This window comes from Notolepis coatsorum (assembly GCF_963971535.1).
Source record: "Notolepis coatsorum genome assembly, chromosome: 1".
Classification (NCBI taxonomy): domain Eukaryota; kingdom Metazoa; phylum Chordata; class Actinopteri; order Aulopiformes; family Paralepididae; genus Notolepis; species Notolepis coatsorum.
In genome coordinates, this window is record NC_140165.1 from 11,696,405 (window position 1) to 11,716,265 (window position 19,861).

The following is a 19,861-nucleotide window of genomic DNA, read 5'->3' on the forward strand; positions in this document are numbered from 1 at the left end:
GCTGTGTTCACCACGGCTCCAGAGCGTTGATGTGTGTTGGGGAACGTCCGCTCTATACATTATCCTATTTCTCTGATCTAACCTTTCCCTAAATATCTGGAATCCTATTGTTGTGTGGGGAGAAGTGTTACACTCCTAACACACATACACACACACACACACACACAGGTGTGGACCTACCCATGTTGTTGAGACCACCCCCGCTGGAGGGGGAGATCTGGAGGAGGCGCGGGTCGATGAAGGGCGTGAAGGAGGAGGAGGACTTGTGTTTGGTCATGGTGTTGCTCGCCGACTGGGTCTGACATAACGACACAGGAGTTAGAGAACACACACACACACTCAACAATGACCTTTAACCTGTCCCAAGTCTGTCCTTCCCCACCAATATGAAAATAGGGTCCCTAGAAAAGTTCCTGATCAAACTCTGGAGATAAGTACACATCCGAAACTTTTTCCCTCTACTTGCTATTTCCGCGGTAATATTTGCAACGTTCCATTTATCGACGTATACATGGTTGAAAGACTATCATTGGTTATTTGTTTAGTTTTAAAGCCCTTATTGGTAAACTTCTGTCTTACCTCACAACGCTGTTGGAACCTATTCTACACGTTCAAATGACTGCTCCGACTGTCTTCGCTGATTTTCTATCGTTTATTCTTGTGTCTACATGTAAGAAATTGCTGATAAACTACGTCTCGTTTTGTAAGCTCGTCGGCGCTGTAAACGAGGGTAGCGTCAGTGTCTTACGAGTGGAAATAAAGGCTTGAAATGAAATAATGTGATCAGAATAGGAAGATATACATATAAATGTACATATAGAAAGTACAGGTAAATACCCCATCCCGACAATATTCCAGTGCGTTAGCTAGTATCCCGGAATACTGCGTGCACTTGTAAGGTGACTTCCTGACAGAAAGCAGGCGGTGTTAAAGCACCGGTGAACGGGGCCCTTTGGTCAACACCACGACCCAAACGCATAATCTATTGATCTCCTCCAATGCTTTCATGACTGGCGGCTGCGGCCGACATGTTTACGAGCGCGGCTTAAGGTAATAAAGCTAACTGTGATGTACGGCCGCTGAATGAAGCGAGAACAGGAAAGGGACCGGCTTTAAAACGTTGAGTTAGAGCTTCACCCTCTGGGGACTCGTAAACACGGGCGTCGAGCTTAACTTAATCAATCAATCCGGAGAGAAAATGACGTTTTTTCACATTTCGATTTTTGTATTATTTCTTCACGGAACAATAGGAGGAGATACTTTACAGATGGCATAATAAAAGAATTGGGAGACTTGATTAAACATATATATATATATATTTTTTTTTGTAAATGAAATGAACAAAAACGCCCCAAAACAAACGTGCAGTTACGAAAGTGTTTTTTGTTATTAGGAAGAAAAGTCCCAACGTGAGAAAAGCAAACATGAGAGACGTGACAGAGAGGAGACGAGAGTGAAGGAGGAGATGATGATGATGATGATGACGGTGAAACATGAAAGACAAGCTGCTGGCAATAAGGCGAACAGATGTGATGAAGACGACGACCACCACCCAAAACACACACACACACACACGCACACGCACACGCCATCATGTCACACTCCTACACAGAAGAGACTCCTTCCTCTGGAATGAGTAGGAGCCCGTAAAAGATTGTGGTTGAAAACCTGACGGGAAAAGATGCAGTGAGTTTAAAGGGATAGTCCGGATCTTTTTGGAACCTTAGCCCCATTTCCTATTTAATCTCAGTCAAGCTTGTATATAGACATGGGCTCGACCCCATTGACTTTGTATTATTCTGTGGCTAACTAGCTGGAGCTAGTGCGAGGAAGGGCCAAGGTTCCAGAAATAAGACCTATCCCTTTAAGGGAATCAAAATTATTGGGACACTTTTATTTTGGAGTATTTGGGGGAAGAGTACAGTTCCTTCTGTAATTGCGTATATTACACAGCGCCACAAAACAACATTCATCCAACTCCCAACCCGAGCAGGACATAAGAGCAAAATGGGCGCCATGTCAATATGGTCGATTAAATGAGATGCATGTTGTTTTGTGGCATAACTTTCCATAAAATCTTAGCAGGCCCGCATCCCCCTCCAAGATGGACAAGCCAACACTGCAAAAGCACCACACCAAGCATGCTACCACCCACACAGACCCCATCCGACCTAAAAGCACACACGAGGTGAACTGCAAACTGCATTCCAGTGCAAAGAACCATCACCCCAAAGGAGCCCATGCCGTGACCGTTTTCCACCACCAGGGGGCACCAGGGTTAGCAGTGCAGTGAGTAGAAGGAGGGAGAGATGAGTCGAGAGTTGCAGCCGGCAGGCCAGAACGATCAAGACGAGTCAGTCAGTGAGTGCGTCGACAAGGCCAGCAGGGGGCAGAGGAGAGCCAGGACAGGACAGAACAGGTGAGTGAAGGGGGGCAACAAGGTGGCTAGGAGCCAAAAACCAAGGACTGGACAATGACGTGGGTATGTGCAGACTTTGAGGTATGGACTTGATGCATTGTTTGAACAACCCCGGTGTGGTTTAATTAAATACTTCTCACCGCAGCAGCAGCGTCGTCACTGACTGCATTCATGTGCACACTGACGTCTTATTGCGATTCAGTATTTACATTTTCTTTTGCGTCAGCGTATGTAAACTTCATATTCTGTTTACAATAACCCAGATAAGCCCTTATCTTGGTTATCGAAAAGCCTGGTTAAGATATCAATAAGTGCCTGGACACAGAGGCATGTAAATCTTATTTAAATGTTCCGTTTCCATGGCAATACTCACAATATCCCATGAACACACGCTAGATATTGGCGATTGGGATATGGAAATACTACATGTAACCAAGGAAACTATAAAAGGAGGAAGGGTCATCGCGTCAGAAAACCAGCGTTCTATGCTTTTCTTGGTGCCAGACTTTGATGTCAGTTCTATTGAAGCCTGTATTCAAATTCATAATATAGTAGCAGCTATTTGAGGAAATATACATCAACCAATATATCAAACGTTAGCTAGTTAATGCAACAAATTGCAGATGATTCTGACATTCGAGGTAACTTGCATAATGTATTTTAGTTTGTGTATTTATAACCTGTTTTAAATGACATAAACAAGACGGCTGATCCCATTCAACTCAATGTCGGCCAACGTTTCCACACTTGGTGGCACTAATGCACGTTCGTTCACACACGCTACACGGTGACGCGATGACCCTTCCTTCTTTTATAGTTTCCTTGACCGGAACCAGGAAACGAAGCTAGCATCGTAAAAAATACCATGTGACACGTAAACGCAGCAAATGACTGAGCTCGCATCACAAATCTGTCCAATGACTGAGCTCGCATTCTCGAGTCCGTCCACCTTCTAACGTCCAGTCCTTGGTTATTAGTCTCCGTTTGGGAATGGGGGGGGGGGGGGGGGGGGGGAGGGACATACCTCCATAGCGGCGAGCTCCTGGAGGATCAGGGGGGACATGGCAGGACTGGATGATGGGGGGAAGGCGGAGGTTGAGGAGGTGGTGTTGGTGGTGGAGCAGGAGGGGATGGAGGAGGAGGAGGAGGAGGAGGAGGGGGGGTTGGAGGTGGAGGGGTGTTGGCTCTGCTGGATAAGGTCTGGTAGGTGGTGTATGCGTCCGGCAAAGCCGTTTTTCTCCGGGTGGGCGTGGCCGGGGGCGGGGCCAATCAAGGAGCAGGCATTGGCCAACCGCTCTAAGTCACCTGCGCTCTGGAAGTTAAGAACAGACACACCTGGGTCTGGGTCCCGCCAGACAGAAGACAAAGACAGGGGTTCTAACCTGCGACCGGACGACCCCTGTGTGTCCCCCGTGTCCTCCTAACCGCCCGTTTAACATAATTCATCAAGTTCCCTCGACTTGGTCGTCTTTGGAAATAAACACTTCAACTTCTACGGAAAAGAAAATTGCTTTATTGCATCGGCAAGTTCTATACAGATTCTTTGTTCTTACCGTGTTCTGTATATAGAACTTGGCAATAAAGGCATTTTATCTTTTTCCCCTAAAGTGCCTTGGTTTTTCTCATCCTTTCAAGCGGCGTTCATACACCGCACCAACGAGCTCCTTCCGTTTTGCCTCAACCCTGTTCAGAAGGCACTTAGTTTGAATGCATTTCTTTAGTCGTTCCAAAATAGCAGGAGGCGGCGTTCCACCCGGAAAACGCACAGCGGTGAGCCTGACCCTACTCTAACCCTTTCACTACCACACGGCAAAGGGTTAACCCTTTCACTACCACACTACTGAAGGTTAACCCTTCCACTACCACACTACAGAAGGTTAACCCTTCCACTGCCACACGACAAAGGGTTAACCCTTTCACTACCACACTACAGAAGGTTAACCCTTCCACTGCCACACGACAAAGGGTTAACCCTTTCACTACCACACTACAGAAGGTTAACCCTTCCACTGCCACACGACAAAGGGTTAACCCTTTCACTACCACACTACAGAAGGTTAACCCTTCCACTGCCACACGACAAAGGGTTAACCCTTTCACTACCACACTACAGATGGTTAAGTGAAAGGTTAACCTTCTGTAGTGTGGTAGTGAAAGGTTAACCTTCTGTAGTGTGGTAGTGAAAGGTTAACCGTGTGTAGTGTGGTAGTGAAAGGGTGAACCTTCTGTAGTGTGGTAGTGAAAGGTTAACCGTCTGTAGTGTGGTAGTGAAAGGTTAACCGTCTGTAGTGTGGTAGTGAAAGGGTTAACCTTCTGTAGTGTGGTAGTGAAAGGTTAACCGTCTGTAGTGTGGTAGTGAAAGGGTTAACCTTCTGTAGTGTGGTAGTGAATGGTTAACCTTCTGTAGTGTGGTAGTGAAAGGTTACCCTTCTGTAGTGTGGTAGTGAAAGGTTAACCTTCTGTAGTGTGGTAGTGAAAGGTTAACCATCTGTAGTGTGGTAGTGAAAGGTTAACCTTCTGTAGTGTGGTAGTGAAAGGTTAACCTTCTGTAGTGTGGTAGTGAAAGGTTAACCATCTGTAGTGTGGTAGTGAAAGGTTAACCGTCTGTAGTGTGGTAGTGAAAGGTTAACCTTCTGTAGTGTGGTAGTGAAAGGGTTAACCTTCTGTAGTGTGATAGTGAAAGGTTAACCGTCTGTAGTGTGGTAGTGAAAGGTTAACCGTCTGTAGTGTGGTAGTGAAAGGGTTAACCTTCTGTAGTGTGGTAGTGAAAGGTTAACCGTGTGTAGTGTGGTAGTGAAAGGTTAACAGTCTGTAGTGTGGTAGTGAAAGGGTTAACCTTCTGTAGTGTGGTAGTGAAAGGGTTAACCTTCTGTAGTGTGGTAGTGAAAGGTTACCCTTCTGTAGTGTGGTAGTGAAAGGTTACCCTTCTGTAGTGTGGTAGTGAAAGAAAGGTTACCCTTCTGTAGTGTGGTAGTGAAAGGTTAACCTTCTGTAGTGTGGTAGTGAAAGGTTAACCGTCTGTAGTGTGGTAGTGAAAGGTTAACCGTGTGTAGTGTGGTAGTGAAAGGGTTAAAAGACATTTCAGATCAACAAAAAAAAAGGCTCATGTGCTTCGAGCGCAGAGCGACATCTAAAACACAAAATCTATGTAACTGGAGGTAGGTGAGCATGAGAGGAAATGAGCGCGAGGCGAGTGGATGAACGGCGGCTTCGACCGCAGACAAGAGGGGAGAGAGAGGAGAGTCCACGACTAAAGGACTGCGCACACACTAGGGGGGGGGGGGGGTCAACTCGGTTTGTCAGAGGGAAGAGACAGTTGTGATTGGAGGCATCGAGAGAAGAGGGCGGGGCTCGAGGTGGCTTCGATTGAAACCCTTCAGACGAAGAACCATACGAGTTCCGGTTTAAGTGTTCGGAGGAACACCGTTTTTCAAACCTAATCATTCTATGAGATGGTAATGTTGGGAGAGTTGTGTGTAGTTTCATAATTCTGTATTTCTGAGTGACGATGTCATTGAAACGATGAAATTCACGTGTCAAGTCATTTGGATCGACTTCACAAGCACAAATAGACTAGTTATCAAAACATTTAACATTTTTATATAATAAACATCAAAACATTTTTTATATAATAAAAAGGCTCTTGTACGGTTGGTTCTTCATCTCAGGGGTTCAATGGATCCCCACACTGACACACTTCCTACCTGCCGGATGACCAGGGTGCCGTCTCTACAGGGGGTGGAGGCCTGGTCGCTCTCAGAGTCGTCAGCCAGCATGGTCTTCAGGGACTCCGTCTCCCCGTTGCTCAGCCTCCTATAGAAGCCAAGGGGAAATCTGACGTCCATAACCAGAACGTTACGGGTTAATAATCGTGCAGGAAGTCATGCAAAGCCTGTGATGCCTTTTTTTGTGTGTTGACAATGCAACATTGTGCGTGATCGACATCTTCAACGTACAGTACGGCCCGCTTAAATGAACTAAAAGCAGTGTAAATCAACATGCAATCACTGTGTAGAATTACTGTGAAATCATCCTCCCACGGATATATATAGCAGCACATAATGGGTTGGGATGCTAATGATTAAATGGTCTTTTGCAGCATAGTAGCAAAGTGATAGCAAAGTTTATTTTAAACATACTAGTCCATGCGTGTAGCACAGTGAAGCTAAATGATGAAGCAGCGTGATGAAGCTAAATGATGAAGCAGCGTGATGAAGCTAAATGATGAAGCAGCGTGATGAAGCTAAATGATGAAGCAGCGTGATGAAGCTAAATGATGAAGCAGCGTGATGAAGCTAAATGATGAAGCAGCATGATGAAGCTAAATGATGAAGCAGCGTGATGAAGCTAAATGATGAAGCAGCGTGATGAAGCTAAAAGATGAAGCAGCGAGGTGAAGCTAAATGATGAAGCTAAATGATGAAGCAGCGTGATGAAGCTAAATGATGAAGCAGCGTGATGAAGCTAAAAGATGAAGCAGTGAGGTGAAGCTAAATGATGAAGCTAAATGATGAAGCTAAATGAAGCAGCAAGGTGAAGCTAAATGATGAAGCTAAATGATGAAGCTAAATGATGAAGCAGCAAGATGAAGCTAAATGATGAAGCTAAATGATGAAGCAGCGAGGTGAAGCGAAATGATGAAGCAGCGAGGTGAAGCTAAATGGTGAAGCTAAATGGTGAAGCTAAATGATGAAGCTAAATGATGATGCAGGAAGATGAAGCAGAGGTGAAGCAGAGATGAAGCAGCAGAGATGAAGCAGCGATGAAGCAGCAGAGATGAAGCAGCGATGAAGCAGCAGAGATGAAGCAGCAGAGATGAAGCAGCAGAGATGAAACAGAAGATGAAGCAGAGATGAAGCAGCAGAGATGAAGCAGCAGAGATGAAACAGAAGATGAAGCAGCAGAGATGAAGCAGAAGATGAAGCAGCAGAGATGAAACAGAAGATGAAGCAGCAGAGATGAAGCAGCAGAGATGAAGCAGAAGATGAAGCAGCAGAGATGAAACAGAAGATGAAGCAGCAGAGATGAAGCAGCAGATGAAACAGAAGATGAAGCAGCAGAGATGAAACAGAAGATGAAGCAGCAGAGATGAAGCAGCAGAGATGAAGCAGAAGATGAAGCAGCAGAGATGAAACAGAAGATGAAGCAGCAGAGATGAAGCAGCAGAGGTGAAGCAGCAGAGATGAAGCAGCAGAGATGAAACAGAAGATGAAGCAGCAGAGATGAAACAGAAGATGAAGCAGCAGAGATGAAGCAGCAGAGATGAAGCAGAAGATGAAGCAGCAGAGATGAAACAGAAGATGAAGCAGCAGATGAAGCAGAGATGAAGCAGAAGATGAAGCAGAGATGAAGCAGAAGATGAAGCAGCAGAGATGAAACAGAAGATGAAGCAGCAGATGAAGCAGAGATGAAGCAGAAGATGAAGCAGAGATGAAGCAGAGATGAAGCAGAGATGAAGCAGCAGAGATGAAGCAGCAGAGATGAAGCAGCAGAGATGAAGCAGCAGATGAAGCAGAGATGAAGCAGCAGAGATGAAGCAGCAGAGATGAAGCAGCAGAGATGAAGCAGAGGTGAAGCAGCAGAGATGAAGCAGAAGATGAAGCAGCAGAGATGAAGCAGCAGAGATGAAGCAGAGGTGAAGCAGCAGAGATGAAGCAGAAGATGAAGCAGCAGAGATGAAGCAGCAGAGATGAAGCAGAAGATGAAGCAGCAGAGATGAAGCAGCAGAGATAAAGCAGCAGAGATGAAGCAGCAGAGATGAAGCAGAAGATGAAGCAGAAGATGAAGCAGAAGAGATGAAGCAGAAGATGAAGCAGCAGAGATGAAGTAGAGATGAAGCAGAGCTGAAGCAGCAGAGATGAAGCAGCAGAGATGAAGCAGAAGATGAAGCAGCAGAGATGAAGCAGCAGAGATGAAGCAGCAGAGATGAAGCAGAAGATGAAGCAGCAGAGATGAAGCAGCAGAGATGAAGCAGAAGATGAAGCAGCAGAGATGAAGCATAAGATGAAGCAGCAGAGATGAAGCAGCAGAGATGAAGCAGAGATGAAGCAGAAGATGAAGCAGCAGAGATGAAGCAGAAGATGAAGCAGCAGAGATGAAGCAGCAGAGATGAAGCAGAAGATGAAGCAGCAGAGGTGAAGCAGCAGAGATGAAGCAGCAGAGATGAAGCAGCAGAGATGAAGCAGAAGATGAAGCAGCAGAAGATGAAGCAGAGATGAAGCAGCAGAGATGAAGCAGCAGAGATGAAGCAGAGATGAAGCAGCAGAGATGAAGCAGAAGATGAAGCAGCAGAGATGAAGCAGCAGATGAAGCAGCAGAGATGAAGCAGCAGATGAAGCAGCAGAGATGAAGCAGAGATGAAGCAGCAGAGATGAAGCAGCAGAGATGAAGCAGCAGAGATGAAGCAGCAGAGATGAAGCAGAGATGAAGCAGCAGAGATGAAGCAGCAGAGATGAAGCAGCATAGATGAAGCAGAGATGAAGCAGCAGAGATGAAGCAGAGATGAAGCAGCAGAGATGAAGCAGCAGAGATGAAGCAGCAGAGATGAAGCAGCTTAATGAAGCAGCAGAAGATGAAGCAGCTTAATGAAGCAGCAGAGGTGAAGCAGCAGAGGTGAAGCAGCGTAGCGACCAGTCCACCCACCCGGCCCTGCAGTCCTCGGCTCCGGAGGTGCTCTCCTCGCCGGCCTCCTGGTCCACCTCCTCGTCGTCCTCCTCGTCCGTGGTGCCCGACTCCTCGCTGGAGGAGGAGTAGTCCGTCACCTTGTTGGGCGGCCGCACGTCGTCCACCGCCCGCAGCTCCTTGGCCAGGGCCGTCAGGTCCTGAGGGGGGGGGGGGGGGGGGGGGGGGGGGGGTCGTAAGGTCAAAGGTTAGGACAGAACCCTCAGTTAAGATCATCTAGAACGGGTCAGTCTCCTGCGAGTTGACCGTCGATACTAAACTAAGGGGCGATCTGCTCCGGTCAATCGGAACGCAGGTTTGAACGCATCCTTCCTCCCTTCCTCAGGAGCATAACGTACTGGTGTCGAAAAATGTCTTGCGCTCGTTTACGTTCCACTCCTAATGGTAAACGCACCGATGGACATCAGTGTCGGGAGCTGGGGTCTGACACACAGGCACAGTGAGGCCATTTGGTAAAAATAATCCATGCTGTTGATAAAAGATTCTCACTGCGCTTGTGCTGTAACCCCATTTACACCTGGTATTATTAACCTGCGCTCTGTATCTTATCTGGATAACGAAACCATCAGATCTTTGCATTTATTCATATGCATTCTGCGCTCTGTCCACATTGTGATCCGATCTCATTTCTCACATGTGACGATGTCACGTTCGTGCAATGGATTGTATTTACACCCGGCCGACTCCCCCGCCAGAGATCTGGAAGCGGCTGATGATCTGATCACATTCTGATCACAATGCGCACTGTGTGCAGTGCACCTTGCATTAACAACATGTGTTTCTCCTCATCCAGATCAGATATCCAGAGACGGATCACACACCTGGGCTCTGTTCCGTCTCCTACGGTCTTTTACTTCTAGAATCCATGCTAGTAGTTGGTCAGTTGACCCAGTAGGGTCATAGTCCACGGGAGGGAGTAGGGATACTCGATTCACTTGTTCAACAAGACATACAAGTTTATCAACGAAAACAAGGCCAGGAGAAGTTAAAAGCCAGTTGGTAGTGCAGGGAAACAGAAGAGTCTTAGCATTCAAATGTGTATTTGTGTTTTGTTTTTTATATCCTGGCTGAGAAAACGACAAGGGTTTAACCCTTAAGTAGCAAGGGGTCTCTGAAGCGGGACCATGCAGCACGACACCACTGCACTTCCGCGTTACATTGAGCTCATGGAGGAGAGAGCGGGGGGAGAAAATGAATGAGTGTGGATGAGAGCCTTGACATTAAGTGGTTGTAGCTACGGCTGTGGGGGGGGGGGGGGTGCGCTGGAGACATGATCCAATAGACTTTTATACGCCTGAGTCTCCTGAACACGGAGAGACCAATCCCAAGTCGATCGGCACTTTCTCGGCCGAGCCATAGGCACCTTTCCGCACCTACTCCCGAACTCTGCATGCGCAGATTGCCCAGTCTCTGGATTGTCCAGAGATCTAGGTTTATCAATCTGCACATGCGCATAGTTCGGGAGTAGGTGCGGAAAGGTGCCTATGGCTCGGCCGAGAAAGTACCGATCGACTTGGGACTGGTCTCTCCGTGTTCAGGAGACTCTGGCGTATATAAAAGTCTATTGGATCATGTCTCCAGCACCCCCACAGCCGTAGCTACAACCACTTAACGTCAAGGCTCTCATCCACATTCATTAACTTTCTCCCCCGCTCTCTCCTCCATGATTTCAGAATACCGGAAGTGTTGCGGTGGTCGAGGACAGCAGTGACGCTGCATCACGTCACATAGAGAGAGGAGCAACAAAACAACAACAGAGTAAATAATAATCCCTCACTATCTCTTAACACAAGTTCATCACAAAATGCAGTGAGAAGGGAAAAGGGTGCAAGCAGCATAGCACAGCGATGTCACAGCGATGAGGCGCGTTGTGCGCGCCGTCCGTTTCAATAGGCTTACCACGTCGCCCTACGGAAATCCCCCCCAACAAGAGCACCAGAGGGTTTGGGTGTGACGCCGCGCACAGATTGTAGACAGTCGAGTTGTGTTACGAGGGCAGTTGATAGTAGAGAAACAAAGAAAACAAAAAAAATCAATTCTACAGCTCTCCTCCCCCCTGGTGGAGCTGCTGCACCTCTGTTTCGAGGCCCATGGCAGAACACACGCTAAGGCTGAGCCCGAATGTTCGAACGTTTGATCGTTATGTTAACATTGGAATTCTAAATCAAAATTCGAATTTATAATTAATAAAAAACATATATTTATTAAAAAAATATTATTTCTTTTATGAGTCTATTCATTCTGTTTAAACCAATGGGGTTTTTCTTCACAGTTGCAGATAAAGATTAGGCTACACTAATGTTATTGTATAAAAAAAACTGCTAAGTTATATTCATTAAAGAAAGTTGATTTAATAAAAAAGAAACGAATTTAAATCAGATTAATCACTTTATTCAAATTGAGGATTTAGTTTGAGGATATTTATATAAAAAAAATGTAAATAATTTTTTTTTTTTATTATTATAATTTTTTTAATGAAAAACGAAGGTTCGAAAAACAGGCTTCGGGGACAGCCTTAACACACGCCCACACAACAAAAGGAGAGGAAGGAACTTTGAAAGGCTGTCACGTCTCCTGTAAACACGCCGGCATCAAGACGGGAGGAGGTGGATTCAGGCACCCTCTGGAGCACAACCTACACATGTTCCATTTCCAAACCGTATACTTTCTCTGCAGCTCCTTCAATTGTTTTCATTCTATTTGAAGATTTTGGCCAGTGTTGTTGGTCCTGTATCAGATGTATGATATACTGTAGTAGCCTTAAAGGAACACGCCAACATTTGGGGGAAATTAGCTTACCGTCTTTTCCAGAGAGAGACAAGAAGATAGATACCAGTTGCCTCTCCGTGTGTTCAGTAGAAAGATATCTGGCTGCACGTTAGCCTAGCTTAGCACAATGAATGGAAGCGGACATGACCGGCTAGCCTAGGCATTGTCCAACCAACACCTCTCCCGAAGGAAACTGGTATCCATCTTCTTGTCTCTCTCTGGAGAAGACGATAAGCTAATTTCCCCCCAAATGTTGGCGTGTTCCTTTAACTATAAACCACTCTCTTGGCTGAAGATTGGGTTTTCACAATAATAAATATCACAATATAATGTGGAATTGCAAACTACTCAAATGTTGTAATGGAATAGAATTGACATCAGAAAGATATCAACATCTCCTGTGATGAACGGACACCTTGCAGGAACCTGTAAAAGAGATCTTGTTCGCTAGGTGGAGACGTGGTTTACCATCAGACACCATAACACTGCAAGAACCAGTGATTAACCAAGACACCCAAACCTCCACTGGCTCCTCATTAAACAACACACACTGCTGCTCTTCACACCTTGGTCCTCGTCATTCTTAAAGGAAAACTCCAACATTTTGGGAAATTAGCTTATTTAACATCTTCCCTGGAGTTAGACAAGAAGATACATACCTTTCTTGTCTCTGTGCGTGCATTTAGCTTTGGGAACAGTCGCTCCGTTAGCATAGCTTAGCTTCATCACTGGAAGTGAGGGAGGACAGTAGCCTGACGTTCCCTACAGGTTTGTTGATATTCTCATTCCTTCAAAGGATCCGAACCGATTGAAGTTTATGGATACCATGACTTAAAATCCTCTTACCTTGACGATTAAAAGCCTCCCCAATTTAGAAAACAGTAATCCAATGGCTGGTATTGATAATATACTACTAACTACTGGATGTTTTTATAACTCAAATGATGATTGTATAATGAACTGAATGTAACGTGTCTTTGTGTACCTTGAAAAGCGCTATACAAATACAATGTATTATGATTATTATGATTATTAAATGAAAGGAGTGGACCAGGACTCACGGCTGGTCGGGTGGGCCTGGCCTGGTTCTTGTCCTCGGGTTTTTTGGCAGCGTTCTCGGGCCGTTGGAGAGGTGAGCCTTCAGACTTAGAGGAAGCTGTCGGAGGGGGAGAAAAAGGAAACGCCGTTAGTGAGACGCAAACGTCACGCTGGGTCTGGAGAGAGCTGGCGTGTGGAGAGCTGGCGCCCGGAGGACCGTGATCATTCCAACAGAGACGTGTCTCTCATGGCAGACAGCTGGCCTAGCACGTCTTAATTACTCAGTCAGTATATTCCCCCTGAAGGAAATGCGAATAGAATGAATATTTATAGGATTAGTTAGTTAGAACGGTTAGTACAGTCAAGTCAGACGTGGGTGTGTACACTACCAGGATAATAGTATAGGTTAGTTAAGTTAGTAGTGTTAAGTGTGTGTACACTACCATGAGACTAGTGTTGGTTAGTTAAGTTAGTAGTGTTAGTGTGTGTACACTACCATGAGACTAGTGTTGGTTAGTTAAGTTAGTAGTGTTAGTTTGTGTACACTACCAGGAGACTAGTGTTGGTTAGTTAAGTTAGTAGTGTTAAGTGTGTGTACACTACCATGAGACTAGTGTTGGTTAGTTAAGTTAGTAGTGTTAGTGTGTGTACACTACCATGAGACTAGTGTTGGTTAGTTAAGTTAGTAGTGTTAGTGTGTGTACACTACCAGGAGACTAGTGTTGGTTAGTTAAGTTAGTAGTGTTAGTGTGTGTACACTACCAGGAGACTAGTGTTGGTTAGTTAAGTTAGTAGTGTTAGTGTGTGTACACTACCAGGAGACTAGTGTTGGTTAGTTAAGTTAGTAGTGTTAGTGTGTGTACACTACCAGGAGACTAGTGTTGGTTAGTTAGGTTAGTAGTGTTAGTGTGTGTACACTACCAGGAGACTAGTGTTGGTTAGTTAGGTTAGTAGTGTTAGTTTGTGTACACTACCAGGAGACTAGTGTTGGTTAGTTAGGTTAGTAGTGTTAGTTTGTGTACACTACCAGGAGACTAGTGTTGGTTAGTTAGGTTAGTAGTGTTAGTTTGTGTACAGTACCGGGGGGGGGACTCACAGCGGGGCCTGAAGCGGTCTCCAGAGCTGGTTAGTAGTGTTAGTGTGTACAGTACCGGGGGGGGAGACTCACAGCGGGGCCTGAAGCGGTCTCCAGAGCTGGCCTGGGAGCTGGAGTTGGAGGAGCCGGAGGAGGAGCCGCTGCCCGGCCGCGGCTGGAGCTTCTCCACGCGGTCCCAGAGCAGACGGGGCTCCGCGTTACTGAGGGGAACACAACCATGTTGTTAACAGTCAGGGACACTTCGCGCAAAAGACCAGTCAGCTTGGGTGATTTGTGGGAGTCGACTAAAGACACCGACAACTGATAAGGTGCCTATTGGACCAGGAGGGAGTGGTCCTACAACGTATGTACGTTACCATTTTAGAAAACCACGAAATGAAAAGGCTTCCGAAACAAACACTTCCAACAGGAGGCGCTGGTGAGTGAGAAGAGGCCACAGAGGGGTGTGGTCGTTAGGGGTGTAGCGATGCATCGATTAAACGAAATGCATCGATTCTAATGTGACGATTCAACTGCATCGATTTGAAGATGTTAGAATAGAAATAATTTTTTTTTTTTTTTTGTATGTATTGTTTTTATTGACCTATAGTCCATTCATGCTGAGTGAATCAGTTCCCCCAGCCACATTTGTGTATATTAAAATTTTGGGGGGAATTAACTGATAGAAAATGAATCAAAAATGTATCTAATCGAAACGTGGTCAAATGAAGAGATTTCATGATGCATTGAGTCGTTGCCTGAATAATCGTAATCGAAATTAATCGTTGCGAGGTCGCATCGTTACACCCCTAGTGGTCGCCCATAGTTACCTGCTGGCGTTCCTCGGTCCTCCCTGGTTGCTAGGCGGCTGCGTCGGTAGAGGGGACTCACGGCGGGACAGCACCGGAGACCTGGACGTGGTCCTGACTGGGACCTGGGGGACAGAGACACACAGAGGTTCACAGGTCCAGGTTCACCCAGAGACAGAGGTTCACAGGCTGGTTTACCCAGAGACACACGACACCTCAGCTATAATCACACTGGCTTCACAAAGTCTACTGTGAAAAACAGTGTAAGACATTAACATCCACATATTCACAACTAAATATATTATATATATTAACATTAAGAATCTCGGAAACCTCATAACCAAATGGTCAAACATCAACCTTATTAACCACCTAGTCACTGAATGACATTAACCTTATTCACCTTACCTAGTCACTGACATCGGATCGGATCTCAGATATCCCTTTTACACCGGCCAGGCTCCGTGCTGGAGCCGGTTCCCGAACGTAATCTTGCACCGGCCGGCGCGTTCAGACCGGGATTAATTGGTTCAGAACGTGATAAATCGGTGCTCAGCTGGCACCGAAAAATAGTTGTTTTTTCCTCGCGAACCGTGACGTCAACAGTGGGCGTGTCATATTCTAGGCTGTGTGAAGACGAGTGAACAGGGGAAAGTAGCGAGTCGGCATTGCACTCAACCGATTCATTCAACAGGAAGCGATTTGCGAGTACAATACACCATCCAACCAGAGTGGATAAAGAAATGCTCCAGAAATGAATATGCGTAGGGAAAGGCTTAACGAGTCAGCGCACACACAAAAGCACACACACACTGTATACGTTTGAAATGAATCGTTCCAGCAAAGTATGCTTCTATTATTCGAATTACTTGTTTTAATGGGTATCATAAGTCCTACTGTAGAACATGACATAATAGCATGATATCTGATTTATTAATGCCAATAATGCATGACGACCGCAATTGGCACTTGAAAAGTGTAAATGATGGATTAGTCAGTAGCAATTCATGACGGCTCGTTTAGCTCAACTGGTTAGTGCCCTGCCTGTGGACCATATGGTCCCCAGTTCGAATCTCTTGGATACTTCTTTTTTTCCTGTAACGTTAATTAATTTATCCACTCTGGTTGATAAGATAAGATATTCCTATATTGATCCCCTTGGGGAAATTCAGGCATCATAGCAGCATGGGGGGGGGGGGGGGTACACAGGTAGTAAAAACAACACAAGCAGTGTAAACAAATAAGTCAATATAATTGACTATCTAACCAACTGAAATATACAGTATTCACAGTATTCACATAAGGTGCAGCATGCATAAGGTGGTGTTATTGTCCTTTTTGGGACACCAGAGTGGATAAATTATTTAACGTTACAAAAAAACAGGCCGCACACTAACCAGTTGAGCTAAACGAGCCTACATGAATTGCTACTGACTAATCCATCATTTACACTTTTCAAGTGCCAATTGCGGTCGTCGTGCATTATTGGCATTAATAAATCAGATATCATGCTATTATGTCATGTTCTACAGTAGGACTTACTACTATGATACCCATTAAAACAAGTCATTCGAATAATAGAAGCATACTTTGCTGGAACGATTAATTTCAAACGTATACAGTGCGTGTGTGTGCGTGTATTCTTTTGTGTGTGCGCTCTTGCGTTGAGGCTCGCTCTCCACGCATTATTTCTACCTCCGCCTGGGTAACGCCCCCGTTGATGACGGAGACGGTGGAATGTTGGTTCTGCTTAAATGGGTGTAAACGCGGGGTGGTTCGCCAGAGAGCACCAAGGTTCAGAGGGTTCAGAACGGAGCTGGAGCTTGAACCGGAGCCCGGGCGGTTTAAAAGCGCTAAGAGTAGCGCCATGAGCGATCGCAAAACAACAGTTCCAGCGACAATTATAAAAATTAAATGGTGACCATGACAACGGAGTGGATGGAAATAAGAAACAGTGTAGACGTTTCCAGCTAAACAGAGGCTTAACACCACTGGTACAACCAGACACATGTACAGCTAAACAGCGGTTTAACACTGGAAAATGGTGACAGACACACAAAACCACCCAGAACTAATTTAGAAGTGCCCTAATTTTGAGAAATGTGTGTTTGCAGGTATGAGACAGACAGGCTGACAGACAGACAGACAGACAGACAGGCAGACAGGCAGACAGACAGACAGGCTAGGAGCTCGTATAACTAAAGTGCCAAAGGAACCAGGGGAGTTGAGAGCAGCAGCAGAGGAGGTGGCGGTGGTGTCAAGGGAGGGGGGGGGGGGGGCTCCGACCTATCCTTACCCTGGGAGGCACCTCTTCGCCGGGGGCCGAGGGCTCGGCCCTGGACTGGGGCTGGGGGTGGTGGGGAGGTTGGGGGTCAGTGCGTGCGGGCGTTGCATGGTGTTGTTGTTGTTGTTGTTGCAGGTGGAGCTGTGCAAAACTAGGGGCGACGCCCGCCCCCCCACCGCCGGGCTCGCTGAAGGAGTGGGAGCGAGCCGCCATGGGAGGAGGAACAGGAGGAAGAGGAGGAGAGGGGGCGGCATTGTTGCTGCTCTTTAGAGCGGCCAGGTGAGACCACTGGACCTTTCAGGAGAAGGAGGGAGGGAGGGAGGGGAGACAAGAGGAGGGGCGGGGAGGAGGAGGAGGAGGAGGAGGAGAAGGGGGAGCAGACAACACAGTGAGGCATGGGTGAGGATGAGCGTGGCTTCTCACATACATGTGCTGAGATACACACACATGCATAGAGCAGACGGAACACAACAGAGACATCACGCGCCAAGAAAACCCCCTTCGTCACAAGTACTTTAAAGGGACACCGGGTTTATTTTATGCGTAATCTCACACACATTCCAAGAACTCTAGTTATTCAGAGTAAATTAGTTTGAATATGGCTGAACATCATGAAAGGATAAAGGTAGCAGTCCCTATAATATAAAGGTATTGCTATTTTTTCTTTTTATATAATACTACAATTAACTCAACACAAGGATTCAATGTCCCCGATCACTGGTGGCCATATTCAAACTAATTTATTCTCAATAAATAAATAAATTAATGAACGAATGTGTGCAAAACTGTTTTTGGATGTGTGTGAGATTATGTACAAGATAAATCAGAATCGTTTTTTTTTTTTTTTTTGTGAAGTGCCCCTTTAAGGCGATACTGAATCTTTAAAAGAAAACACCTGAAGAAATCTGCCAACGTGGTGAGAGAGAACTTTCCAATCCAACTGGATTTGTTCAAAGAAACGTCTCAATACTATTGAAACGAGGCGGGTCGTTTCCTTCAGTTTCAAGATCATTTAGCTCATTTTGAGCAAACCCTTGTAATCTAGTTTGTATCAATGCCGTCATCCCACCATTGGCAGATTTCTCCACTTCTTTTAAGAAAATACGATTTTAAGATTCAATACAAGATTTAAATACTTGTTAAGACGGGAGATATCCTTTGCAATGTTCATAGAATGGTATAAAAAAAAAAAGAATTGGGTGTATAAATTGGGCAAATAGTAACAAAGCTATATCAATCTTGTTTTTACCAACAAAGTGCCAGTGACCTCCGCTTTAGGGTTTAAGTGTCTTACAGAGGACGTCAGTTATGATTCAGAAAAGCCTCACTAATTCTGCACATAACAGAAAGGGCGCCAAATAAGGGTCGGTCGGTCGACCGATTTAATTAGTTTTTTGTTCATCGTTCAAATCATATCGGTTTTCTGTAAACATTGTGTAAACGGCATGAAACACGTAAGGAATGTGGAGACAGTGACGAAGCCAAACACGTCACACGAGAGGACATTCAGAGGACAGACAAGAGGCGGCACACAGGACAGCACGGTGCCCCGGGCAGTAAACAGTTAATGGAGAGTGATACGGGAAGGGGGCGGGGCTGAGGGCTGTGAGGGTGGGGGAGGGGTGCAGAGCAGCCGGCAGTTGGGGGACGACAACCATTTTTTTTGGGAGGATTCTTGGATCAGGTTCACGTCTACAATACACAGACGTCACCTCTTAACCTTCCACCGCTAACTCCACGTAATAGAAAACAGAAACTATCAATTTCCAAGTATTTTTCGAGTTCCGTCTGAAGCCCCGTCTGCTGGAGCCGGGCGGGGCGAGGAGGAGGATCCCAGACCAGAGGAGCGCGTTGTTCCAGCAGCTTCACGCCGTGACGACGCGCGGAGCAGCAATTTGAGGCCGCGAAGAGCGGGTCCGCGGCCAGCGGGACCGTCGTTTATATACGTCCGCTGTTGTTGTTCAGTTCCACTTTAGTTCCACACGTTCTTAACCTTGAACTATCTTTAACCCTGGGTCGTAAAAGCCCAGTCCGTCATACAAACGTAAACAAATGGGTTGCCGCCCCCCCCCCCACACCAAAAATTACGATTTATTTTTTTCACTTTTTATTATTATGAATTCTTGATACGAGGACTAACACTAAAGTGTTGTGTTTTAATTGGAATTCGCTGTGTATAAGTTAAATTTTTTTGGTTAAACAAACCTATATGGGTAGAAATCCACAAAGCTGATGTTCCATCTTGAAATGAAACTCTTCATGAATGTTGTGTGTAAACGAACATGTTGTAAATAATAACCCACATTTACGTGGTCACAATCCTGAACTAGGGTTTTAACGCTGGCAGCAGTTAAGTCCACGTGTGCTCCATGTTCAGGGTGGAAACCAGCGCTAAGCTGCGTGGTGGAAAAGAGCCCTGTGGCAGATTGTGAGCCTCGTCGCCTTCCTCTTAAGAAGAGGCAACGCAAAAACCCTTTTTCAGCGGCTGAAGTAGTATTTGCCCGTCATGTGCGATTCCCTTTAGAGACCAGTTCTGCTGTGCTGTTCAGAAGACACCACTGTTCAGGAAACAAATACCCTGGAAGGAAAAGGGTGGGGAAGAGGAGAGGAGAGAGATAAGGAGAGGAAGAGAGGAGAGGAAGAGGCGGAGAGAGGAAGAGAGGTGAGGTGAGGAGAGAGGAAGAGAGGTGAGGAGAGAGGAAGAGGAGAGGTGAGGTGAGGAGAGGAAGAGAGGTGAGGAGAGAGGAAGAGGAGAGGTGAGGTGAGGAGAGAGGAAGAGGAGAGGT

At 45.9% G+C, this 19,861-nt stretch overlaps 1 protein-coding gene across 9 annotated transcripts in view; it reads right to left on the reverse strand.

Annotated features, from left to right (window-relative positions):
• The window catches only part of LOC311241402 (mitogen-activated protein kinase kinase kinase kinase 4-like), a 144,524-nt gene that overhangs the window by 17,491 nt on the left and 107,172 nt on the right, over nucleotides 1-19,861 (reverse strand). For 2 of the 9 annotated variants that reach the window (XM_084330217.1, XM_084330210.1), the window contains 8 exons: nucleotides 17,088-17,369; nucleotides 14,813-14,916; nucleotides 14,076-14,203; nucleotides 12,931-13,025; nucleotides 9,062-9,240; nucleotides 6,124-6,232; nucleotides 3,444-3,731; nucleotides 181-298 (listed from right to left, as the gene is read on the reverse strand). In XM_084330217.1, the coding sequence (XP_084186343.1) occupies nucleotides 181-298; nucleotides 3,444-3,731; nucleotides 6,124-6,232; nucleotides 9,062-9,240; nucleotides 12,931-13,025; nucleotides 14,076-14,203; nucleotides 14,813-14,916; nucleotides 17,088-17,369 (1,303 nt within the window). Of the gene's footprint in view, nucleotides 1-180; nucleotides 299-3,443; nucleotides 3,732-6,123; nucleotides 6,254-9,061; nucleotides 9,241-12,930; nucleotides 13,026-14,075; nucleotides 14,204-14,812; nucleotides 14,917-17,087; nucleotides 17,370-19,861 lie in introns of all 9 variants that reach the window. The other 7 variants (XM_084330214.1, XM_084330209.1, XM_084330215.1 and 4 more) reach the window with 4 other exon arrangements.